This window comes from Bos indicus, chromosome 7 (assembly GCF_029378745.1).
Source record: "Bos indicus isolate NIAB-ARS_2022 breed Sahiwal x Tharparkar chromosome 7, NIAB-ARS_B.indTharparkar_mat_pri_1.0, whole genome shotgun sequence".
Taxonomy (NCBI): Eukaryota; Metazoa; Chordata; class Mammalia; order Artiodactyla; family Bovidae; genus Bos; species Bos indicus.
Genome location: NC_091766.1, coordinates 21,786,789 through 21,813,083, shown reverse-complemented (window position 1 = coordinate 21,813,083; position 26,295 = coordinate 21,786,789). Strand labels below are relative to the sequence as shown.

General features: G+C 48.1%; 1 protein-coding gene across 1 annotated transcript; it reads left to right on the top strand.

Moving 5' to 3' along the window:
* On the top strand, positions 1-26,295 carry LOC109561819 (organic cation/carnitine transporter 2). The gene is made up of 10 exons (XM_019964564.2): positions 1-592; positions 7,379-7,482; positions 14,859-15,013; positions 16,217-16,388; positions 17,511-17,637; positions 19,375-19,475; positions 21,314-21,528; positions 23,032-23,214; positions 24,350-24,485; positions 24,842-26,295. Exons 1-10 carry the CDS (start codon positions 200-202, stop codon positions 24,927-24,929), a joined length of 1,674 nt encoding a protein of 557 aa, XP_019820123.2. The 5' UTR covers positions 1-199; the 3' UTR covers positions 24,930-26,295.

Sequence of the window (26,295 nt, the reverse complement as noted above, 5' to 3'; positions counted from 1 at the left end):
CAGTCGCTTCGGCCGCGGCGGCGGCAGGAGCTTGCGAACCTGTTCAGTCAGCTGGCCGTCCCCAAGACCCTTGCTCGGTCGCATTGTGGGGATCCGCCGCGCAGGCGCGCAGGCTCGCCACGCTCCGCCCCCGCGCGCCGCCGCGTCCTCCGACCCCCGGCCGCGGGCCGCGCGCCGCGCGCCGGCAGCTGAAGGCAGCATGCAGGACTACGACGAAGTGACCGCCTTCCTAGGCGAGTGGGGGCCCTTTCAGCGCCTCATCTTCTTCCTGCTCAGCGCCAGCATCATCCCCAACGGCTTCAATGGCCTGTCGTCCGTGTTCTTTACGGCCACCCCGGAACACCACTGCCGGGTGCCGGACACCGCGAACCTGAGCAGCGCGTGGCGCAACCACAGTGTCCCCATGCGGCTGCAGGACGGCCGCGAGGTGCCTCAGAGCTGCCGCCGCTACCGACTCGCTATGATGGTCAACTTCTCGGAGCTCGGGCTGGAGCCGGGGCGCGATGTGGACCTAGAGCAGCTGGAGCAGGAGGGCTGCCTGGATGGCTGGGAGTTCAGCCAGGACATCTACCTGTCCACCATCGTCACCGAGGTGGGTACCAGCTCCGCGCCCAGGGCCTGAGACCTAGACGTAGGCAGGACCTTCACTGTCTTTAAAGTCGCGCACTCCACCCGCCAAGGTGCGTGCTGGCTACTGTCACTCCCTCGCCGCGGACTCACTACATACTGGTGATGGACATCCTCCAGCCAGGTGGCTCGGGAGCCCTTTTCGTGGTGACTTCCAGAGAGATCGTGGCCATCGCAGCACGGTTGTCAGTCTTGCCACCCCTCCTTGTTAGCTACCTTGGAGAGGAAGCCAAGAAGGACCTAGCAATTCCTTGTAAATACTCATTTACTTTCCCCATAAAAAGTCAAAGTCATTCCCCATAAAAAATTGTTTACTTTTTACTCATGGTCAGTTATCATTAGTCTTTTAGGATTCTGTGCATCTGAAGATCCATTTGGAGTGACTTCTTGACTTGGAATGTTTTAGGGTATTCTAAGGAAATGTCTTTAGCCAGATTTAGTTAAAGCATACAGCCTTAGTTCATCGGAAGCAGGGGGAAAACCTTTCTCATTCCCCAGCCCCTTGGATTTTCCTTTTGGGTGGCCTTTTCTATCCCCGGTGACCTTGTAATTATTAAAGCTGGATGTATGATGTGGTATTTATGGATGCATGCGGTTCTGCTTTGCATCTTACTCCAGCTCTGGCACTCTGACTCTGTGTAGTCTCAGCAAAACTGAGCAAGCAGGACATTAAAAAGAGCACTTCTGGAAAGACTCTCGGGTGCCCAGGTTCACTGTGTGTCAAGAACAGGGGTTTGAGGAGTAGGCAAGGCTTCTTGGAGAAGGAGGATTGTCGATGAGTCTGGGGTGTATAGCTCAACAGAGACAAAGTCTGGAACAGTAAGACACAGCCTGGCATAAGGTCAGGATTCACAGGGAAGAGGCTGAAGGGAATGGTCCATAGTTCCTGTTATGGCATCAAACCCTACTGGAGCCTCAAGGAGGCTTACATGGGTTCTGGAGACTGTGTGTGTATGTTGCTTCTGGGGGTTGTCACCCTTCAAGGTAGTCTGAGTGCTGCCTCAACAAACGTGTGTGTGTGTGTGTTGTTTTTTGTATATTTGGACATTTGATGTCCCCAGCATCTGTGCCTCCTTACTCCACATGTGTGTAGTAGGAGTGTGAGAAGAGCCCCACTGGGATCTCAGCGAGTGACAGCATTCCGGTGTCCTCAGGCACTGCTGCGTGAGAGGAGAGGCGCTGGTTGGAGGTAGTTGACTGTGATCTGTGGCCGAAGCGTGCACGGAGTATTAAAACTTACAGTCATCACAAATCCTCTATCCCAGCCTCCCGAGCGAGTCTGTCACCCTCCTGGAAGCCAGTGAGCATTGTGAAAGTAGAGGCTGTCCCTCAGATTGCAGGCAAAGACCACGGAGGGGAAGCCATACTCCATGACCTAGAAGTCCCTGCAAATTCTGCATCTGGCTGCCTGCGGAAGGAGAAGGCAGTGAAGTCAGGAGCAGCTCGTGGCATTTCTTAAGACTTTGCCCTAACCCCTATGTTTCTGGCTTACTCTAATCATTTGCTCTTTCTTTGCTGTCCCCATCCTGCCTTTGGATGAGAGCAGTGATGGCATTGATGAGCTCCCAAAGGCAGACTGTTCCAGAAGGGTCCTTGAGCTATGTTGCTACCAATATCAGCCTTTCCTTTTGTATATTTAGGCTGTTTCTTTAGCTGTCTAAACAGTTTCGAAAGAGCTCTGTGCCCTTTCACCTACTTCCAGGTTGTCAGTCTTTGCAGGGAGGCAAGATTAATACATTACTTAGCTCTTTGTTTGAGGATGCTGGTATGCCAGACTTTTAGGTTCAAGGCTGCTCATTCTCTTCTGGTGAACAGTCACTGTTGGAAGCTGTTACATTAACATTCTGATGGCTCCATTTTTCTAAGGCCCGTTTTCTTTCAATCGGACCTGCCCGGCTGACCACTGCAGCTAGTCCTGTGCCTGTTAAATGACTTCAAGCCCGCCCTCTGCCCCAAATCATGCCTAGAGGTATTTGTAAGTACACTGGTATGGAATTCCTATTCATGGTTTTCAGCAGAAGATGAAAACCCCCAGTTTCCTGTTTGATTTTTTTTTTCTTTGTGGAGTTGAGTGCACACAGAGTACTAAATTTTGTGGTGTACTTATATCTTGCAAGTCCTGACATTGATGCTGGTTGCAGATTGAGTACTCAGGAGCATTTTTGTTGAATGGATTAATGAATATTTTGAAATCTTCTCCACCGTGGGAGAACTGAAGAAGAAAAGGACAGGTTTAACTCATAGAAGAGGAACTCAGGGATGGTCAAAAAGCATTAAGTGGAATATTTCAAAGTAAATGTAACCCCGCACTCCAGAGACTGGGGCTTGTGCCCGTGTGGATCTGCAACAAGGTGTTGGGATTGGCAGAAAGAAGGGGACACTGTTTATGAGGTGAAAGAGGTTGTTCTCCCATGTTTCTGGAATAGGTGGTTCATGAGCTTCTAGGCTGAACCCTTCTGTAGCCCTTCCGCCACCCCAGGGGTGCGGGGGCATCAGCCACTCCACTATGCAGTGGCGCTCCAATCCCTGAGTGTTCCTTGGCCCAGCGTTGCCTCCTTCTCTGGGAACATGGGTGATTTTCAGGCTGCCTGGGTCACCTGCTTTTTGGTGTTGCCATAACACAGCCTGTGGCTGTAGAGTTTTCCTTTGGAAATGTCTAGCTACTCCAGCACTCATGAGTTAGGGTCTCTTCAGCCAAAAATCCAGCAGTTCTCTGTGTCCCCTTTTCCTCTGCTTCCCAGAAGCCCCCTGCCCTGGCCTTTGGCAACACTCTTACTCACTCCCTGTTGTCCTGGAAAGCCTCTTTTTCTCGACCAGCTTTTCCATCAGCCTTATCTCGTAAGTGCATAGTCTTAGAAAATAGGAGAGCACCCACTGTTATCTCCGCATCCACCCAAAGAAAAAGCTGCATCAACTGGGGAGGCAGGCCCTGGGCTGACTAAAGGGGTGGGGAGACCAAAAAGACCTGGAGCCAGGGCCTCACTGCTCTGCCTTTCTGACTCCCCTCACTCTAGGGAAGTGCGGACCCTTTTCCCTGCCCCTGCAGCTCATGGCAAATCCCTGAGGGCCCCTGTGTACATACAGTCACAGCAGACCCATCTGACCATGAGCGGTCAGATTGAGACTCTAGCTAGCTGAGAACCAACACCCTGGGTCAAAGTTCTGACAGTGGACCCAGAGAAGGGATGAGGGAGAAAGGAAAATAATCTGTTCTTGAGAATGAAGTTCAGGGTTCATCTGGGCTTTGGGCAGCCAAGCCCAAGGACGAAACCCAAGGGATAGTATGGTTTGGAAGGTTAACAGTCCTTTATCCATCGAGTCACTCACTCACCTAGGTATCAAACAGGTACTGAGTCTCTCCGCTGCAGGGCTCTGCCAGGCTTTTAGAGGATGTGGTCGCAAATTGTTCTCCTTGCCCTGACAGCCTTGGGTCAAGGATTCACCATTAACTGCAACAGGAGGCAGGATGAAACGTGTGTAGGACTGCATGGCCTTCAGTAACAGATAGTGCTTACCAGTGTGTTTGACCACTGATGCGGTCAGGCTGGGTGCATCTTAGGAAAGAGCTTCTGCCCTGTGGGCACAGGCTCTCTCACTTTTTTCTCCCAGTCAACTCACAGGTAAGAACATTTAGTCCCAGGGAACTACATCATCTCTGTACTTCCCATAACTGAGAAGTAGCACCAACTACGTGCTGCGTTCAAGAGACACAGTTCTCTTTCTTTTTAAAAATTTAAACAGCTTTATTGAGGTATAAATTACATAAAACAAACTGTGCCTAACTAAAGTATGTAATTTAAAAAGCTTTGTATATATAAGCTATCTCCAAGAAGCCATCACCGCTAGAAAGGCACATTTCTAACCAGGAAGGGTAGCAAGCCTAGGCCCTTTGCCAGGGTTACTCTCAGATTTTTTTTTTTTTCCTAAGTTTGCTCCTGCTTTTATAGCTCACCCAGCTGAGGAGTAATGATGCTAGACTCATGACATAAATCTTAAACCTACACATTTAGTTCTAAGGTTAATACCTATTATCATCAGCCAATACAGTTCATCCTTCATACCAGGTGGCGTCTTCAGTGAGCTGGTCTGTAGCTGCCTTAGTCACGGCTGCCAAGCCAGGAACTCAGTATAGAAATACTAGATTCCTTTTGCTGTAAAGACAGCAAACCTTGGGTCATAACCTGGACTCTATGGGCTTCTCATCCCACCCCTCCTTAGGGGGGTCAGGCCAAGTCCTAGAGCCCGCTGCAGTCCATCTGGTGGTTGCCAGGTGGGTGGGTTGGGCTGGCTGGGTGGAACCCAGTCCGTGCTTGCCCTTCTGTTCATTTGTTGAAACCTAGTCCCTTTCCTGACCCTATATACAGGCCCCTTGTGGCCAGTAGGAAGGAACTGCTAACCCTTGCTTGCTTTTGGAGGGCCCAGAGCCAGGCCATGAGGATTGTTAAGACATGTCGGTAGTAGATGGAGAGCCCAGTTACTTCAGGTAGTTACATGCTTGCCCAGAGTAAGGACACTGAACCAAGTGGAGGGGCTGAGGCTGCTGGAGCCGGAGAGATGCTCTGGGGATCCACTTGATGAGCACTTCAGTCACCTTATCTCCTACAGAGCATTGTTTGACCTAGTTTCAGGTAACATCTGGCCTTGCCAGTCGAGAAGCCCCTAGAAGCCTATACTGGGAGACCCGACATGAGGTGGGGGTTTAGAGGTGCCACTCCAGAACTCATTGAAAATGCCCCTCTGGACTTCTAGTCTGGCTCAGCTGTATCAGACCCCAGCTCTCATGAGAGACCTATTGAGAAGCAGCTAATGACTCTATTCAGTCTTTTTTAAAATCTCTGTCACTACAAAAGTAGTGCCTGCTAGCTGGGAATAGATCCCATCATATTCAGTTGTGACCATAACCATAATCTAACACCCAGAGGCTGGCACGCCCTCACCGAGTCCCTCAGCTCTAACTCCCTGCCACTCCTATTCTGACTTCAGCAGCCGTGTCTGGATGGCAGCTGCCCTAGGAGCACACACCCTCCTAGAAGGAAGATGGTATCTGGGTGCTGGCACCACTGAGACTGCAGAGATGAGAAGGCTGCCATTGCCTGAACCTTTGGGCCTTAGTGCTCCTTGCTTGTCCCCTGCTAGTCTGGGCTTCCTCTAGACTCAAGAGTTGGTGACCCCCAACTCTTCCCTGGAGTGGGGATCACCACCCATTCTCAGTCCATCCAAGGCACAGGCTTGCTCCAGAGTGGAGAGCTAGCTTGCGGCTGAGTGAGCCTTATCATCTTCTGCAGGGGTTCTTGATCCATCCTGCTGCTGCTGCTAAATCGCTTCAGTCGTGTCCGACTCTGTGCGACCCCATAGACGGCAGCCCACCAGGCTCCGCCGTCCCTGGGATTCTCCAGGCAAGAACACTGGAGTGGGTTGCCATTTCCTTCTTCAGTGCATGAAAGTGAAAAGTGAAAGTGAAGTCGCTCAGTCGTGTCCGATTCTTAGTGACCCCATGGACTGCAGCCTACCAGGCTCCTCCATCCATGGGATTTTCCAGGCAAGAGTACTGGAGTGGAGTGCCATTGCCTTCTCCGATCCATCCTGAGGGCTGCCCTTCTACCCATTCTGAGGTGCCTGGAGGCTTTCTGCATGCACTGCCCAGCAGGGCTGAGAAGCAGACTTGTTTTTCCCTCTGACCTTGACCTGGAAGAGATGCTTTCTTTTTGGAAACCGTGTACTTCCCCAGGAGCCAACAGGATCCATGGAGGGCAGGCATGCAGCCTGTCACCAGGCAAGCAAGGGGCTGAATTCCCTGGAAGGTGGCCTTCTTGGTTATTACAGAGTACCATCTCTCTGTTTTGGGAAACATTTTTCTGGGAACCAGCAAGCTTCCTATTTTGGTTTCTCATCCTTCTCTTGGCCCTTGTTAGGCTGGAGCAATCTCATGTGTGCTTCCCTGTGCCCGCAGATCTCTTCCCATGCCAACTGTGGGTGAAACTCTACACCAGGTTCCGGGAACCAAGCACTGCAACCTGTTCCCACCCCCAGTCACTGTTTCATAAATGGGGAGATTAAGGCACGATGGGCTTGGGTAGCTAGTTAACAGAGTAGGAGCTACAACCCAGCTTCTTGGCTCCCAGCTCAGTGCTCTTGGCTGTACTCGGGCCTTATGTTGGCACAGCATCAGGGATACCAGCTCTAACTGTCAGCAGGAGCCAGGAGTCATTGGCCCAGAGTCAGGACCTGAGCAGAGCTGAAGGAACAGATCCAGAAGGTGCATACTAGGCCTTCTGGCTGCATCTCCTTGCTGGATGCCCTGACCCTTGGAGCTGCAGAGCCCTGCTCCGGAACCACTCATATGCCATCCGTGCCAATGGCCTGGACCCCACTGAGAGGTTGCCTGCTCTACTCACAGTCCCAGCCTCAGCCCAGATCCTTAGAAGTGACCATGTGAAGCCTCGCCCTTCCTCTTTGGTTGGCATGTGGGCAGAGTACTTGCTCCCTGCCTGTCTCCCCTCCTGAAACTGATAACAAAACAATGAGGCTAAAAGCTATGAAAAACAAGATGGCCAGTCTCCCCATTGAGGGGAAACCTGTGCCATGCCTTGCTGCCCAGTGGGCTGTCACCTGCCTTAGTGAGCTCACACACCCTTGCAGTCATGTAAACAAAGCATGCAAGGATATGGGATGTTCTGATTTCATTTTCCAAGAAGCTTAACATTTAAAGCACTTTGAAAAAGAAGTAATATATCCTTCTCTCCTCTTTCAGTGGAACCTGGTGTGTGAGGACGACTGGAAGGCCCCGCTCACAATCTCCTTGTTTTTCGTGGGTGTGCTGATGGGCTCCTTCATTTCCGGGCAGCTCTCAGACAGGTAAGGTGGGTATCTGTCTCCTGCAGCTGCTGGGGCCCCCAGCATAGAGCCAGGTAGTATCCTCTCAGCCTGGGCTGTGTGTTTGAAAAGAGGGAAGGCACATCAATACTATAGACTCCATTCCAAGTAAGGAGAGTCAGCAGCCTCCTCTCACTGATGCTTGCTGAGCAAAGCAACCTCAGCTGAGTGTATCCATGATCCAGTTGACCAGGAAATATGCCTTGATTCACTTCTGTGGCTCCTGGCTGGCCTTCCCTAGGTAAGCATAACCCTTTGGTGTCTTCACACATTAGGAGAGGGAGACACCACACACAAGCACATGAGCTGTATTGTAGATCTTTAGTTCAGTTCAGTTCAGTCGCTCAGTCGTGTCTGACTCTTTGTGACCCCATGAACCACAGCACACCAGGCCTCCCTGTCCATCACCAACTCCTGGAGTCCACCCAAACCTATGTCCATTGAGTCGGTGATGCCACCCAACCATCTCATCCTCTGTCGTCCCCTTCTCCTCCTGCCCTCAATCTTTCCCAGCATCAGGGTCTTTTCAAATGAGTCAGCTCTTCATATCAGGTGGCCAAAGTATGGGAGTTTCAGCTTCAACATCAGTCCTTCCAATGAACACCCAAGACTGATCTCCTTTAGGATGGACTGGTTGGATCTCCTTGCAGTCCAAGGGACTCTCAAGAGTCTTCTCCAACACCACAGTTCAAAAGCATCAATTCTTCAGCACTCAGCTTTCTTTATAGTCCAACTCTCACATCCATACATGACTACTGGAAAAACCATAGCCTTGGCTAGACTTAGGGCGTTCCATAGACAGTTGCCTCTGTGTTCCCAAAAACCATCACTCTTTCCTCAAGGTAAGAGGAGGTCTCACTAGCCAATGGCAGTGTGATGGGCAGAACTCTTATGCTCACAGGGCTGATTCCCTTTAGCTAACAGGCTTGTGGTTATCGTACTTCACAGCAATCAGGAAGTGTGCTGTTTCAACCCATAAGCAGGTTATTTGTATAATTCCAGGGCTCTTGACTCAAGGTCTGCGGCTTAGGGAGTTCATCTCCGCTGGAGATTACCTACAAAATTTTAGAGGTTGTATGCGAGCATTTTTCTGGAGAAAGTTCCAGAGTTACCACAATATTCACAGAGGGGTTTATGATACTGTGTCTTTTTATCTCAGGACTTCAGGGTCTGTGAGAGAAGCCTGTGGCAAGGAGAATAGCCTTCAGCAAGCTCCTTGGCCACACCGGATCACCCAGTGGAGAGGAGTCCCAGCATCCTCCCAGCAGGGGGAGTCTCTCATAGAGAGGTTCAAGCTGAGGATGTCGTCCTGCTTTGAGCACACAGCCATCGTACCCTGTAGCTTTCATGCAGAGGGATGTTCGGGCATATTGCATCTATGGATTAATATCTTTACCTGAGGAGTCTTTCCTCATAAGAAATATGTGCGTTTTTCACTAGATTTGTCTTTTCCAGTGTGTCATCTAGTGATTTTTGAAAGGGACAAATTCCCACAGTCACCTGTAAGTATTAAAGAGTTCAGTAGGCCGTGACCACTGACTGTTGATTCTAGATGAGCCTGAGAAACTTGCTCCTTTAGGGGAAAGGCCTTTGCTTCCCCAGACTCTTAACCTAGCAGCAAGTATCAGTTAGTTACTTACATTTATTTAATAAGCATAGAGGATCTGAGAATTCCTTGGTAATCCAGTGGTTAGGACTCTGTGCTGTCATTCCCAAGCTCACAGGTTCAGTTCCTACTGAGGGCGGGGAACTAATATATCTCAACATTTACATACTTAAATACATATTTTAATGAAACTTTTTTTTCCTGTTTATCCTTTATAAATACACTTAGAGCATAGCAGTATTTACTGAAGGTGAATATACACTTACTATATGACTCAGCTACCCCACCCAAGAGAACTCTTAACCTATAGCAAGCATCAGTTAGTTACTTACATTTACTTAATAAACACAGAGCATCTGAGAATTCCCCAGTGGTTAGGACTCTGCACTTTCATTGCCGAGGTCACAGGTTCAGTTCCTAGTCGGGGCAGGGAGCTAAGATCCCATAAGCTGCACAGCACAAAGTAAATGAATAAATAGATAAATACATACATACATACGGAGCTTCTAATATGTGCCGTTCACTCTTACAAGTACTGTACAAATAAACAACAAATAATTTGATCTTTGTAACCCTATGATACAGGAAGTATTATTCTTTTCATTTTACAGATGGGAAAAATGAAGCCCAGAGGGATTAAATGACTTGCCCAGAGTCACACAACTGGCAAGTGGCAGAGCTAGGATTAGGGCCCAGAGAGTCCTGATCCTGTTTCCTGTGAACTACCGTTCCAGGTGCCCACTCTTCTAGAACTTGCCTTCTAGCAAGGCAGAATGTATTAAACAACGAATTGAGGGAAGTACTTATTACCCTTTGTGATGGTAGGTGATACAGAGAAGTACAAGGTACTCAGAGAGGGTATGACAGAGGAGGCCTGAGATGATGAACCATGTGCTAGGGGTTGAAAAATGAGTAGGCATTAGCCAGCTAAAGGGCTGGAGAGAGGAAAGAGTGTTCTGTGCAGGAAAGCTGAGAGTGCTTAAGCCTAGACTCAAGAAAAGGCATGGTATACCGCAGGAGCTTGGAGACAGTGCTCTGGAGTGGTGTGGAGAGTGGAATAGAGACACCACAGTGAGGCAGGCTGAGTCCCAAGCAGAAGAGCAGCCGGGCTGAGCAGGTGACAGGAGTCTGGGCTTTCAGCACGTAGCAGAGTGGAGCTTTTGAGAGTGTGACATCATCAGCTTTGCATTTTTTAAAAAGTTGTTTGATAACTTGGTGGAGAAAGGATTGAAAGGAAGCAAGAGGGATGGCAGAAAGACCAAGTGAGAGGTTATCACAATAATTTATACAGGAAATGAAGGTGACTTGGACTAGGCTGAAGGCAGTAGACACGGAGAGGAGTGGAAGGAGGTAGAACCGACAGGGCTTAGCTCTGTGTGCACAGGAAGTGAGGGGAGGGAGACTCCTGGCCTGCACAACTGTGCAGGTGGTGATGCCCTTCCCAAAGACAAAGCCCTGTGGAAGAGGACAAAGTTTGTAGGAGAAGGTACTGAGTTCCATTTGAACATACTTAATTCAGGGTGACTATGAGACTTCGGGTCTCATAGGAGTAATTGAGTATGGAGTTGGATGTATGGATAGGGTGCTTCATGAGAGGTTTGGGCTAGAGAAACGCATTTGGGAATTGTCAGTTCACAGAACCCTCATCAAAGCCCGGAAAGTGGATGGGAACAGTGTAGAGTGAGAGGAGGGCATACCGTGGACTGAGCTTAGAGGGCCTCCTGGAGCGGAAGTGGGAGTTCCTCCTCACAGGGTGGGGTGGCAGCTGAGACTCAGAGTAATTACCTTGATGTGAAAAACTAGGAGGAAGTACCCTAGTTTCAGAGTTGAAACCCAGCGCATTTCTCTGGTCAGCTGTGTCATAGAATAGATAGATCACTGTGGGTCAGCTTCGGAGCCTGATGACCACGTAACACCATGATGATCTGAGGAAAGTGTTCAAGTTTCAAAAGGTCTGCTCCCAAGGAAACAATAGAAACAAAGTTAGTGACTGTGTTGAAGGCTACCTTATTCTTCAGAAGGGCTAGTACAGTGCTTCTCAAACCTTTAAAAAAATTTTTTTGCTAGCAGACGTCTTCTTTTAAGTAGGATCCTTTAAGTCCAGTAAATGAAATAGCCAAAAATGTGGCTGTTCTGGCTGTGGCACCTGCCTTCAGCTCCTTGTACCACCCAAGCTTGTCTGCACCCTGTTGGGCGGCCCCAGGGCTCTGTGAGGTGGACAGATTTCTCCTAAGTGAGCCAGGTCAAAAACCTTAGCCTAACAGATTGCCTTAGAGCAGTGCATTCATGCCCTCCAGTGTTGTCTGTGATATCAACAGTAACTTTTTATATAGGACTCCTTTCAGGAATATGAATAAGCCTAAAAGTCAAGAGCAATAACGTAATCCTGGGTTGCCAAAGCATTTTATCTGATGTCACTGAGTTACCTTTAAGTGCAGAATTATAAGGGAGGCACAACCCTAGGGAAGAAGTAGCTGATATTTTTATTTTTGTGGACATGTGTATGTTTAACCTTGTGTTGACAAATTTTAAAAGTGAGCCTTTCTTGCAAATCAAAACTACAGTGACAAGTATCACCTCATACCAGTCAGAAGGCCATCATTAAAAAGTCTACAAATAACAAATGCTGGGAAAGGGAAAAAAAAAAATGCTGGAGGGGGTGTGGAGAAAAGGGAACCCTCCTACGTTGTTGCTAGGAATGTAAGTTGATGCAGACACTGTGGAGAACAGTGTGCAGGTTTCTCAGAAAGCTAAAAATAGAACTACCACATGACCAACAATCCCACTCCTGGACAAAACCGTAATTCAAAAAGGTACGTACACCCCTGTATTCACAGTAGCACTGTTCACGATAGCAGAGACATGGAAACAACCTAAATGGTCATCGACAGGCGAAAGAATAAAGACGATGTGGCGCATCTGTACAATGGAATTCTACTCAGCCATAAAAAAAGAATGAGACAAATGCCATTTGCAGCATCGTGGATGAAACTAGATACTATCATATTAAATGACAAGTCAGAAAGGAAAGACAAATACCATACAATATCACTTATATGCGGAATCTAAAATATGACACAAGCGAGCCTGTCTACAAAACAGTAACAGACTCACAGAGAGAGCAAAGTCGTGGTCGCCAAGGGAGAGGGAGGTGGGAGTTTGCGGTTGGTAGATGCAAACTATTATGTTTTGAATGGATAAACAACAATATCCTATTGAATACCATATAGCACAAGAAACTATATCCAATCTCCTGGGATAAACCGTAATGGAAAAGAAGAGGAAAAAAGAATGTCTGTATGTATATAATTGAGTCACTTTGCTGTACAGCAGAAATTAGCCCAACATTGTAAACTGGCTATACTTCAATTTAGAAAAATAAAGAAAAAAAATGTTAGTGGCTGTCAGAGAATATAGCTGATTTTTATTTTCTTCTCTGTGCTTTTCTGTATTTTACAAATGTGCTGTGTACACATAAATATAATATCAAAGAATAAAAATAGACAAATGTTTCTTTTAAAAAGTGACTCTTTTGAGCCCCAAACCCAGATTGCCAAGGATTGTTGCAGTGGAAGGGCTCCCTGAGTTGTCCTCTTCACTACTCTCCAGGGAGCCCTTGGGAGGGGAGAGCAGGGTAGGGAGGCCCCACCCCTTGGTTGGCGTGCAGGGCGCTATTGTTCCGAACAATGCAGGGGAGTCTCCTTTTAGGCCAGGGTTGCTCGGCACTGTTGACATTTTGCCCCAGAGACTGCTTTGTTGTGGGAGACTATCGTGGGTATTTTCAGATGTTCAAAACATCTCTGGCCTCTATTTACTAGATGCCAGTATCATCAAAAACAACAAACCCCTGTTGTAATGGGGAGAAGCACCAAACTCTACCATGGCTGAAGGCCTTGTGCACTGGCCCCCTGGCACCCTCAGCAGTCTCCTCCTGACCAGCTGCCCCTCGCGTGCATTCGTCTTGCCCCTCCAACCACAGTTGTACGTGCTCTTCTCATAGTCACAGCAAAACATTCCCGGACCCCCATCCCCATGCCACGGCCTTCCTTGACCACACAGGTGACCTCCTCAGGGTGTCTGGTTTACATTATTACACTGGTTCCTTGTGCCTTGCCTTCACATTGCCTATCAGAAATAAATAAAAGATTTTATCATAGTATTAATGTTGACTTCCCCCACTGTACTGTATCATCAAAAGCTTGGTCACTCTCCCCTACCCCCTCTTGTCAACAACTACTTTACGTTTGGGTCTGATCTTGGTGCCCCATCTTCAGGGAGACCTCCCCTGAATGCCCAAGTCCCCAGCCTCTACCTGCAGTCAGGATAGGTTCCTTCGTTGGGTCCCTTGTGGGTCAGGATGCTGATCCTTCAGCGCTCTTGTTTCACTGTGTGATCGTACATTGAGCAGAGTGATTAAAATATGATGACTGTCTGTCTCTACTACACACTATAAGCTCCTTGAGGGCAGAATCCATGTCTTTTTTTCTTATTCAAATACATTTATAGTGACTAGTATATAATAGATGTTCAAATAAATATTCATTGAATGAAAATGGGTGTCTGCTAGCCCTGGCCAGACTCAAGCTGAATCTGCTAGGTTGAATGAACTAGGTTGACTTGTTCCTACTTGTTGTAGCACTGTCTTTGAAACCAAACAAATCCAAAAAACAACATTTAAAAAAATTTTAAATTGAACATAGATATAGAAAACCACACAGAACAAGTGAGGTTTAATGAATTATTCCAGGGAAATAACCATATAAATATCAAGTCAAGAAATAGAACTTTGCTGGCCACCAGGAAGCCCCACTCATCTGTCCCATCCCAAGGACAATAACCTCCCTCACCTATCAGTAAACACTAGCCTGACTTACAATAATCACTTCCCTGTGGGTTTTTGGTAGTTTTATCATCCAAATGTGCATCCTTAAACACAAGTTTAGTCTTGCTCACTTAAAAATTTTTATATGTCTGTTAGTCTGCTTTAACCTAGGGGTTCTCCATCCTTTTCTTTGCCTGGGCTATTCTACTTGTAGAATTTCCCAGTCTGAATTTTGCTGAGGGTATACTTACAGTGCAATTGAACATATTGCTTTTTCCTCTGCATTTCTTGCAAATTGCAGCTAGATCCAGAGACTTCATCAGATTCAGCCCCTTTGGCAAGACTGTAGGAGTTATACAGTGTTCAAGTGTCTCTTTTTATGATGTTAGCAGTCATTGAAACATGATACTCGTATCTGTTCATTCACTGGAAGTCATAAAAGGATGATGTTCTAATGGTATCACTTTAGTTTCATTTAATAGTTGGAATACTTTTATGAAATGATACTTTCCCTCATCTGTTACTGGTTACTGTTCATATAGTTTACATAGAAAAGTCAGGACAAATGTCTTCCCCTTTATTTAAACAGTTTTCATCTATAATGAATTCTTTCTCCATTATCCTCCAAAGTAAACCAACTCTTGAAAAATATTAATTATGAATGTATAAACTTAAGTATAATGAGTGTGTTCAGTCCCTTGTGATCATTGTGTTAACTCTGGCACTACCTCTTGGGCAACGCCGGTGCCCAGGCTGTGCATTAGTAACAGCCTAGGGACCGAGAGACCAGGACGGCCCCCTCACCAAGTGCCCTGGCAGCACTGTCTGCAGCCCCTCCCTGAATGACCCCGGGGAAAGCCCCCGCTTCGGGGGGCCCGTTCATGCTGCCTTCTCCCAGCTGGTTCTCTGTCACTCTCCTTTCCTTCCCAGGTTTGGTCGGAAGAACGTGCTGTTTGTGACGATGGGCATGCAGACAGGCTTCAGCTTCCTGCAGATCTTCTCGAAGAACTTTGAGATGTTTACCGTGCTGTTTTTCCTTGTAGGCATGGGCCAGATCTCCAACTATGTGGCAGCATTTGTCCTGGGTATGGCCATCAGTTTGGAGTTGAGTACTTGATTCTGTTTCACCATCATCCCACCCCCCACTTTCTGGGGACAGCTGTGATGTCCCTTTGGGGAGGTGGTCTCTGGCAGTGCCAACCAGGGATCCTTGGTGGACCCAATTAGTAGGCATGGAAGCTGAGTCCTCCAAGTGCCCACCCAGCCTCTCGTCCCCAGCAGCAAGATAGCCTAACTGCTGATTTCCAGTTCTTCTCTGGCCCCCGACCTGTGGCACCTTGGTCTCATTAGTACTTGATGGCCATTTTGCTAGAATTCACCTAAACATCTTCTGTTAAAAATAGGGCCTGCCATTTCCCAGGGCTGGGGTAGCTAAGGAAAGAGGAAGGCATGACATGAGAAGCAAGGGCCATGATTGGCAGGCTCACCAGGGAAGAAAACTGCCTCTTCTGAAACGCATAGTGGCTAGTGAAATTGACTGGCAAGAATGAATTGAGGGACTTCTTGGAGGTCCAGTGGTTAAGACTTTGCCTTCCAATGCAGGGGGTCAGAGTTCAATTCCTGGTTGTGAAGCTAAGATGTCACATGCCTATGGGCAAAAAAAAAAAAAAAAAAACCCAAAACATAAAACAGAAGCAGTGTTGTAAAAAATTCAATAAAGACTTTAAAAATGGTCCACGTTTGTTTAAACATCTTTTTTAAAAAAGAATGAATTGATAGGGGTGGGCTTTAGTCACGAGACCTTCAGGGTTTTAATTCATAATCCACAGTGCAGGGCTTTGGCCTGCTCTCACTGAGAAGCTGCCAGTTTCACTGTTTGGAGGACTCTAACTCTAGCTTTTGGGTCATTAGGTTCCTTGGTTTGATCGTTGAAAGGATTGTTTGTTTCTCTTCACATTTAATAGAAAAAAAAATTTTTTAAGTGCAATAGCCCATGTGGCTATAATAGCAAAATTGCCTTCAATGAACCCTTCCTCAGTGAAGATTTAAATTTGAGGCCCCACATGGCATCTTTAGCATAGGGTTTCAGAAAGTGATGACAGTGTCAGGAGAGAACCCTGAGGTACCCGCAGCAAGTGGTCAGAATCCTGTCCCTCCCAAAGGCTTGGAAACTTTGAGATAATTCTTCCTGATCCCTTATCTGTATGTTGAAAATTACACAAAAGAAGATGAATAAGGAAATGACCAGAATTAAAATACTAACCTGACTCCTCCCTTGTTTTGAACAGGAACAGAAATTCTTGGCAAGTCAGTTCGTATTATATTCTCTACGTTAGGCGTGTGCATATTTTATGCGTTTGGCTACATGCTGCTGCCACTGTTTGCTTACTTCATCAGAGACTGGCGGATGCTGCTGCTGGCGCTGACGGTGCCGGGGGTGCTCTGTGCAGCGCTGTGGTGGTGAGTGTGCCCTGTGCCTGGTGGTACCCACTAGCAGGGTGTCTTCTGTCTGGCTTTCACTAGGGGGCAGCAGCAACCCACACATCCTAAGTTCTTTCAGAATGTTTTTCCATCCACAGAAAAGCCAAAAACAAAACAACTTCAGGAAATCAACAGACTTGTTCTCAGCCCTGTGCTGCGTTGATCGGAGTGTAGACAGAGGAAAAAGCAGTAACTGCGAGATGATAGTCTAGCATGACCTCCAGGAAGCTGTCAGACCGCAGGACAAGACAGCTGAGGCCCTGGCTCTGGTTGCGTGTTGCTACATCCTCGTGCCACAGAACTGAGAGAAGAAGGAGCACATTGTGAGTGAGAGTCCTCCAGGTAGCAGGATGGAGGAAGCCAGGCTCCATCTTAGCCTCCAAGATAGAGCTGGACAAGCAGAGAGGAGGCTATTCCATACTAAGAGAGAGAATGAAGCTGAGGCGGGAACCCCACTTTGCACGTAGGGATGGCGAGGTCCCTGGCCCATGTGGATGTGAGAACATTGCAGAGCACAGTGGGAGAAGAGACAGATGAGTCCTGGTTAGGACCCAAGGGCAGAGGCCAACTGGTGAGGTAGAAAATAAGGTCCACAAAGTCTCAGAACGCCCAAGTGCCTTATAGACAGTCAAGTGGAAAAATCAAGGAGGGAGGGATGACAATAAACTAGAGGCTGTCAGAGGTCAGTGCAAAAGCTTCTGGGGATGCCAGGAACAAGCAGGGGAGTACAGCAAGGGGAGGTGTGTTCCCCGGCCCCAGCTCAGCCCATGACAGAAGCCAGGCTGCAGGAACCCATGTTGTGCCTGTCTACTTAGTGTCCAGCAGGTGGCACCACCACTCCTCAGAAATGGGAAGTGGCCAGCCAGGGAGGAATCCCACCCATCAGGGTGTGTCGGTGCCTGTAAATTCTGTGTACTCCAGTGTAATCAGAGGCTCACACTTACTAGCTGCAGCACAGTGCATCTCTTGGCTTCTGGCTTGGAAGTATCAAACATTCCTCAAACCTCGCTCTGGTTCTGAAACCCCATTTCCCACCTCCACGTGTGCTCCACCTGGTCTGAGGGACAGAAGGCTCAGTGAGACTGCTTCTTGTACTTCCAGGTTCATCCCTGAGTCCCCCCGATGGCTCATCTCTCAGGGGCGATTTCAGGAGGCAGAGGTGATCATCCGTAGGGCTGCCAAAACCAATGGGATCATTGCACCTTCAACCATCTTTGACTCCAGTGAGGTGAGCGCTGTGCAGGGGCTGCTGGGAGGGTCCCGGTGACCACAATTTTAGGGCAGCATCACACAGCCCCGAAGCCCTCCCTTTACATAACAGCCCAGCCCTCTCCATGCCTAAGCCCCAGCTGATCCCAAGGCAGGTCCTGTTAAAATTCAGAAGTTGAGAAGGTGCCAGCTGCCTCAATTCCTTTACCTTCCCTGTGGATTTTAGATTTTCATACTTTGTATAAATCTTCTCTTTTAGGTGATCATACAGTTGAACCATTACTTTTCATAATAAAAACTCTTTATGTGTAATAGGTCTTCCATGAAGTTGGCATTCTGGAAAATCTTTGTTTCTTATACCTTGGCAGTTTCTAATTTAAAAAAAAAAATGCACTGCCTAAAATATGAAACAAAAATAGATTTGGAGTTAAAACTGTCTTGTCTCCTTCCGCCTACCAATGGGGAGTGGTTGAGTATCGTCCTAGAGCCAGGTCCTTTTTGACATCCACCCTCCCCCAACCTCACACCTTTCTGCAAACCCTGTTCTCCCGTGCAGTGAGTAATTTCCTGGCTCTGCCTGATTCCTGGATCTTGTTTCTCTTTGCTGTTCTTTCTGTTTCCACCCTGTCTGTAACAAGCAGTTTTCCTCAGTCCCGTGGCTCCCAGAAGAGCTTAGACCTTGTCATTGTTGGCTGATGGGATTCTGGAGTGTGTCTCTTCTCTGACAAAGACGAGGGCCTGGCTGTGAGAAGAGCCAGCAGGCGCATATTGCTGTGTGCAAAGGCACGTTCAAGCCAGTCTGACTTCCGATGCAGAGTTCAGGGTTGGGAAAGAGAGACCAGTTACTAGAGGTGGCAAAGAAGCCACTGGCCACTGACAGCCCTGCCAGCCTCACAGTTAAGAAGTGGCCCAGCACTAGCTCCCACTCAGGATGTCCTAGAAAGGACTCGGTCAGAGTTCAGTAAGGGGTAGATGGCAGGGAAGGCTTCTGAGTGAGGTAGCCTTGGGAGCTTTGCAGAGGTCAGTCTGGTGAACCCATGAATCCACTGGCATTTTTATAGAAATGAGGCTATTTCAGGGGATCAGTTAGGTCAAAAGTTGACCTTTTGTTGAACTGCTAACTCAGGAAAAACAGACTCCAAAGCTGGGTTTGCTTAAGAAAGCAACATCAGTGTGTTTAGACGTGTGGTTTATTAATGTCCTTGGCCGTGCCAAATTTCATAGGAAGTTACACTGGGTGAAGCCAAGGTCAATTTTCCTGTTTTTCTATCTGAAATTTTTTTCCTTGGAAGTAGACCAGTAACTACATGGTAGGAGGACCAAAAAACATTAATTCTTTAAAAAATATCATATCAATAAACTACACAGCCAGTTTCTCTCTGACCCAGAGGGCTGGGAGCCAGGCTTGGGAAGGAATGCTCAGAGGCCTCCCTGGAATGTGGCCATTGACAGGGTTCGGGGTGGTGCTCAGAGAGAGCAATCAGCTTAGGCCTCCTCCTTGGCTGCATTGTGTTACAGCCTGGTCACTTACTTTTATTCCTCTTTCTTGTTCACAAATTTGTTATCGACAAGGCCTGGTGAAGCCTTCTACAGCCCAAGACACAGCCTCTATACCTACTTTTCTTTTCAAGCAAGAAACACGAACCACTCCCCAAGTCAGAGACACAGAAAGCTAAGATGCCAGAGTTTCGATGTTCTGGGGTCTCTAAGTCTCCAACACTCTCTCCCTCCCATACCCTTGCCCTGTTGTCCGCAGCTACAAGACCTAAGCTCCCAGAAGCAGCAGTCCCACAGCATCCTGGATCTGATCCGAACCCGGAACATCCGGATGATCACCGTCATGTCCATAATTCTGTGGTGCGTAAGTGAGACCTACCCGGGGCCTCCAGACGCAGCTTCTGGCAGTAGCTCTCAGGCTTCACATTTGCAGACATGTCTCAGACCAGAATTGAAAGCCTGTGTCATCAGAAAGTGGCACAGATGTGCCTTGCAATAAAGTGGGCGTGTCCTGGTTCTTAACGGAATCTCAGAACAGGACTACGAAAACTGTTGTGGGGGCTCTTGAGGAAGATACAGGGTCTTTGGGGATCCCTCCGGGCCATAAGGTGAAGAGTTGCTCATGTTGGGGCCCTAGTTGAGTTGTTCCTGTCGACAGTGCATCAGTGCAGGAGGACTGGTGAGGGCTTTAAGAAGTTCTAAGTGAAGGCTCCACCGGTTACAGAGGCTGCTATGTACATTCCGGAAATGTGGAAGCAGGACGTCTTCCCTCTGGAATGTTTGGAGACTGTCCTGGAGGCAGAGCCATGGCCTGCATGTCCTCTTCAAGTTCCTTCTCACATGGCATCTCCCCAAGTGTGTCAGGCAGGGATTTGTGACTTATCAGAAAGAAGGAACACATCTGAGTGCCTAGAGAGTGTTTGCTCGGTGGCCAGACACTTGGGATTACAGGTGACTACCTGAGCCTGCAGTAGGGGAGGAAGGCAGGCTCCATCTCAGAATCCTTGTTGCTGGAGTCAACAAGCCTTGGCAGCCCGCTGGGTTGCTCCCTGGGGGGTACTGTGAGTCACTCATTTCCAAGGAATGGCCCGGGATCCCTCGGGGCAGCACACGCCCCTGAGTCGGCCTTGGACAAAGCCAACCTTCAGCCTGCGCCACAGACTTGCCAGCCTGCAGTGAGTCACCCGTCCTGAGGTTCACCCGGGCTCTCCGCCTGCTCTGGATTTCCCAGGGACTCCTGTATGAGCCCTCTTCCCTGATTATAGCGGCTGTGGCTTCAACCTGCAGATGAGTTAGAAAGAATCTGATTCATGTTGGTCTGGTTTGCCAAAAAGTGCTGACCGTCAACAGAAGGAATGTCTGCTGGAGACAGGCACTCAAATGGCCCACTGGGAGCTCCCTTTCCTCCTCACAAGTCTGGGGGGGTTAGGATCAACTGCTTCTGACCAGTCTCTTGGCTCATCGCCCCAAAGGGTCTGCCAGGGATCTTTCTCTAAATGTTTGACCAGTGAGTGTTCCTTATTTTATGTTATGTCACCAACCTTACCATACCCCACTTAATAGCTGCCTCTTTACTCATTCCTGAGCTCCTTCTGCAGTTGCTGGATCTGGGAGGTTCGGAGAGTAGGGAGGTAGGCTTTTGTGAGTGCTTCAGCTTAGGATTCCTGGGGGGCTCAGTGGTAAAGAATCTACCTGCCAGTGCAGAAGACGCAGGAGAAGAAGACGCAGAAGACTGGTTCAGTCCCTGGATCAGGAAGTTCCCCTGGAGGAGGGCATGGCAACCCATTCTAGTATTCTTGCCTGGAGAATCCCATGGACAGAGGAGCCTGGTGGGCTACAGTCCCTGGGGTCACAAAGAGTCAGACACTGCTGAGCACACACAGCTTAGGATTTGTAAAGTCAAAAGGCCTGTTGACAGGTTGTTGGGTCTTGGTTTTTTTTCCAACACAGGAAATCTGTCTGAATTATATGTCTTTGCTGGGACACTTTGGAATACTTTGAAAGTGCTCTGACTCAAAAGGTACCCTTGTCTGGGGGAAGTTATCTTTGTTTCTAAGAAGCAGGACTCAAGGTTAAATCTGCTACCCTCCTGGTGAGGATAGTTTTGAATTTCCTGCAGTAATGATATTTTAAAAGTCACCCAGGTAGGGAGACACCTGGATGCTGCTTCTCCAGCTTTCCTCGGCACTCTGTTTCAGGCTGACCATATCAGTGGGCTACTTCGGGCTCTCCCTGGACACCCCTAACTTGCATGGGGACGTCTATTTGAACTGCTTCCTTTCGGCCGTGGTTGAAGTCCCAGCGTACGTGTTGGCCTGGCTGCTGCTGCGGCACCTGCCCCGTCGATACTCCATGGCCACCGCCCTCTTCCTAGGTGGCAGCGTTCTTCTCTTTGTGCAGCTCGTGCCCCCAGGTAGGTCCCATACGTGTCTGCGGTCTGAGATATCCACTGAGTCACTCAGTTTCTATGACTGTCTCACCCAATTAGTAAAGAGCATGAAGTGATGCCGTTAGAGCTTGCTTGCATATCTGTGTTCTCGTCCAACAAATCAGGAGAAAGTATCTCTTGGAACCAGACAGTCATCATGGCCTGGCTTTGGGGGCAGGAAGGACAGCAGCCATGTGGGGCTGGCAGTTGATGGTACTCTTCTACCCAAGTTAATGTGTGCGTGTTTGTTTTTGCAGAGTGAGGGGGAGGGAAGAGAGCCATCCCTGTGTTTTTTCAACCTGGCCCTGTCTTTGTCATTTATTCATTCAATAAGCAGCTGCGCAGTGTTAACTGTGGGAGAGGCACTGTGCTTGGGGCTAACGAGCAGAAGTAAACTAGTTGGGCAGGGCCCCAGGTCTTCCTGGAGCTCACGTTCCAGTTGGGAAGACAGACAGTGAACAAGTAAATAAAATGCTGAGTATAGTACAGACAGTGTTACCTTTTATAATGACAATGAAGGACATTGGAGAGCTGGTTTATATAGAGTGGTCATAGACAGTGTCCCTGAAGAGGGGACAGTTGAGTAACAACAGATGAAATGATGGAGAAACCCACGAAAAAGTCTAGAAGCAGAACATTTCAGGCCAAAAAAAAAAAAAAGCAAAGGCCAAGACCCTGAGGAGGAATGAGCCTGGACTGTTTGGTAAGAGGTGAGGGGAGGGAAATGGGAGGGTCCGTCCACAGCACGGTTCTCACAGGCCAGCTGCAGGAGTTTATTTGTAAAACCTTCTTTGTATCCTCCAGAAGGGTGTGAGGTCTTTGAAAACTCACAAAACGGTTTACGGACCCTCATGTCCATGGTGGTACCCTGAGTTGTTATGGATCGGGGGACCTCTGGGTCCCTGGGGCTGGCAACACTCTGCATAGTGTGGCTGGGAGCCCAGGGGTGTATGTGGAGGCTCACACCGGAGCTCAGGGAGACCCGCAGGGTACTCGCAGTATCTCCTCATTGGCACTGCAAGCAGGGGAGATCAGAGGGTCATTCCTGAAGGCCTGCTGGTCTATGAAGTGTTAAGTAGAGTGAAAGTGTGAAGTGAGTTATGATTGAACTTCCCATTTATACACAAATCCTTAGCTAATTCCACAGTGCTGGCAGCATGAGGTTCCATGTCTTTAGTGACTTTGTGATTGGGGAGCAAGTTTCCTTTGGATTATCAAGGGGCTCACTCTGGTGGTCTCTAGGCTGAGGAGAAGAGTATGTCCTCACACAGCTGCCAGTCCCAGCGTCCTCTCAGTAAGCAACTTGGAGGGACATAAGTGCCTTATCCCACAATAGGAAGTTATAGAAACTTCCCTCCCCATCCCTTCCCAGAAAGAAAGGGAGAGAATTTGTCTGTTTCAGGCAAAAAAAAAAAAAAAAAACCACTCTCAGCAGCAGTGTACCTTGGGTTGTTGCCTCTTCCTACTGGCCTCCCTTTGCCTCTCCAGAGCTGTATTACTTGGCTACAGTCCTGGTGATGGTGGGTAAGTTTGGAGTCACAGCCGCCTTTTCCATGGTCTACGTGTACACGGCCGAGCTGTACCCCACAGTGGTCAGGAACATGGGCGTGGGAGTCAGCTCCACAGCGTCCCGCCTGGGCAGCATCCTGTCTCCCTACTTCGTTTACCTTGGTAAGTCCCTTGGGGCAGAGCACACACGGGAGGGTTGGGGTGGAAGCACTGATTGGCTGTAATGTGGGCTGGGACTGCTCAACAGGAAAACAAGTGTACACACAGCCAAGACTGGATCTATGCCTGGAGAAGGTTCCTATGGAGGTGCACTGTGGTGGAAGCACTCCTGTGGAAAACAACCTGTAGACAAGCTAGAAATTGACAAGAGCGGAGGGTTTTGTGCCTGTGTTAGCCTTCCTAGGCCTTCCGTCAGAGAACGTAATTCCCCAGTCCTAAGAAATTGCAGTGTGTTTGGGGAGCCAGTGTACTTAATTGGGGAAATCCCTTCTTGGAATTTAAAAGGAATAGGAATAGGGAGTTTAAAAGGAATAGGAAGGGAAAGATGTCCACTGAAGAGATCTGATGAACAGAGAACCTCTGTAACGTGAAGCACTCAACGCAGCAGTTCTACACTGTGCAAAGATCTGCGTTATGGCATTTTACGTGACAGGGCCCCAGTTTTATCTTTCTCAGAATTATTTCTTCACAGCAGCTGCAGTCCCCCTGCATATTCCTAGCTGACACATCTCTGGGGAGGGGTGGCCCCACCTTGGGAGCACTTTGTGAATATGCTGCAAAGATCTGACAAGCAGAAACACCTCCTGACCTGGCCTGAAGACAAATTGAGTGGGTTGTGACACGTCTGGAGAGGTGGAGTTATTCCTGTCCCTAGATAAGTACCTCAAGTTCCTTGGAAACCCAGCATTAAGAAATAGGAATGGAGGGACTTCCCTGGTGGCCCAGTAGTTAAGACTCTGCAATTCCACTGCAGAGGGCGTGAGTTCGATCCCTGGTCGGGGAACTGAGATCCCGCGTGCCACAGGGTGTAGCCAAAAAAGAAAGGAAATACAAATAGAAATGGCCCAGCCCCATCTTTCCAGTCTACACCCTTCCCCACACCAAGGTACTGCTGGTTTGTGCCAACTCTGGGTTCTGTGACCTGCCTAGGTGCCACATTCCAATATGGCAGCTCAGACTGGGAGATGCCGAGGCTGAGAAGCCAGGTGATACCCATTAGAGTCCCAGGGACATGAAAGGAGGGGGAGAGACCACGTCTAAGCACCCCCAGCTTGGGACTCTGTCTGCTTCGCCACAGGTGCCTACGACCGCTTCCTGCCCTACATTCTCATGGGGAGTCTGACGATCCTGACAGCCATCCTCACCTTGTTCCTCCCAGAGACCTTCGGCACTCCACTCCCAGACACCATTGACCAGATGCTAAGGGTCAAAGGGTAAGGAGGCCTCCTTCTTCACAAAGTTAATGCGCCTGGCAGAGAGTTCCCCACGAACTCAGAAATGCCATGGACTAGTTTAGCCGTAAGAGGATCAGACGTGGCCAGGTGCTTACCGCCTGTTCTTTCTGGCTGGACCCAGACCACCAGGTCATCACTCACCTCTCCACAGCAACAGCAACTCTGGGATAGTACAGAGACAAGGAGAAACCTTTCAGAATCTGCTGTATGATTTTTTTTCCCCCTTTAGTGAGATAACCTCAGCTATGGCAGTGGCGGGGGTAGGGTTTGTTTTGAGACTGGTAGATAATCTTTCTAAGATTTGTTACTAACTTTTGTTTGACTTGTCTTTATAGAATAAAATACAGGCAAACTCCAAGCCACACAAGGATGTTAAAGGATGGTGAAGAAAGCCCCACAGTCCTTAAAAGCACATCCTTCTGACACAACCTCCAGTGAGAAAGTGAAGAGGAAAGACTGTCTTGTCAGAAGTGGCTTGTGCAGACACTGGTCCTTCAGTGGCAAAGGTCTTTGCTATTGATTCTATGGATTCCGTGTCTGCCTTGCTCGTGGATGGACACCCAAACTCAGCTGCTTATGGTCCTAGACACTACCTTTCTCCAGGGACTCTGGCTACTGACAGACAACTTTGGATAAATCCTAACCATTACAATGATGGACTTGGCACTTCCTAAGAAGTTAACCACTAACTGGAACCAGTAGGATTTGGAAAAAATAGGAGAGGCATTTGCTAAATTTACATTTTAATTTCAGACTACCTAAAAAGGCCTCTGATAGACCTGAAGGTCTAAGTCCTCCCCTCCCCAACCCCCACCCCACGAAACATGTTTTCCCCGTTTCCCTCTAATGGTGCCCTTTAGAGGAAGAGAAGTAATTTCACAGGAAGTTTGATTTCTCATACTTTCTCAGATACAAAGGATATTGTTGCTTCCCCAGGGCAGGAGAACACAGGTCTGGGGAAATCGAGAAGAATTTAATATGGAGGAAACTGAGCAAATACAGAACACAGACAAGTGCGTTGACTTACGAGCACTTGGACCACTCCGAGTGGCTACTGGGTAGACTTGTTTACATCTGATCAAAGCACTGGGCTTGTCTGGGCCCACAAGAGATGCGTCACTGAAGCTACTATACTTGTTTTCCACTGCTGTGTGAGTCAGGTCTCCTAGCTACTATGGTCTCTGACGTATGGTTTGAAGGAAGTAAATCAGTGAGAGAGACAAGCAAACTTGTCTCTTCTCCCAAAACTATAATGTGGATTTTGATTGATTGTGTTTTGTTCGTTGTTTGTTTGTTGTTATGTCTTTTTTCTCCTTAAGTTATTTGCCCTTCAGAATAGACGTAGGAAAGGCTGGTTCCTCAGCCTCCTGGTTTTGTCTTTTGTTTCGTGGTTTGTTCGTTTCAACCCAGAATCACTCTGGCAATGTTTTGCAGTTGCCACCTCTGCAAGGCCTCACCAGCCTTAGCTATACTAGCACTTCTCTGAGTGCCAAAAATGATGTCATTGTGTGTGTTCCTTTTGTGATACTTAATCATGGGAAAAAATTACAAAGAAGAAAGTTAAGTTGTGCTCACGGTCTTTCAGAGTTGCTCACTTCAGTGGTTTAACACTGGGAGATACTCTGTGTTCAATGTAAAATTGTCTTCTCTTTTCTGAATATGTTACCATGGTACTCCTAGAGCATATGCTTCACCTGGTTTAAAAAAAAAAAAAAAGTATTTTTGTGAAAGCTACTGAAGTGCCTTGGGAAATGAAGATGTTTTAATAAATGATTTTTTAAAATAATAA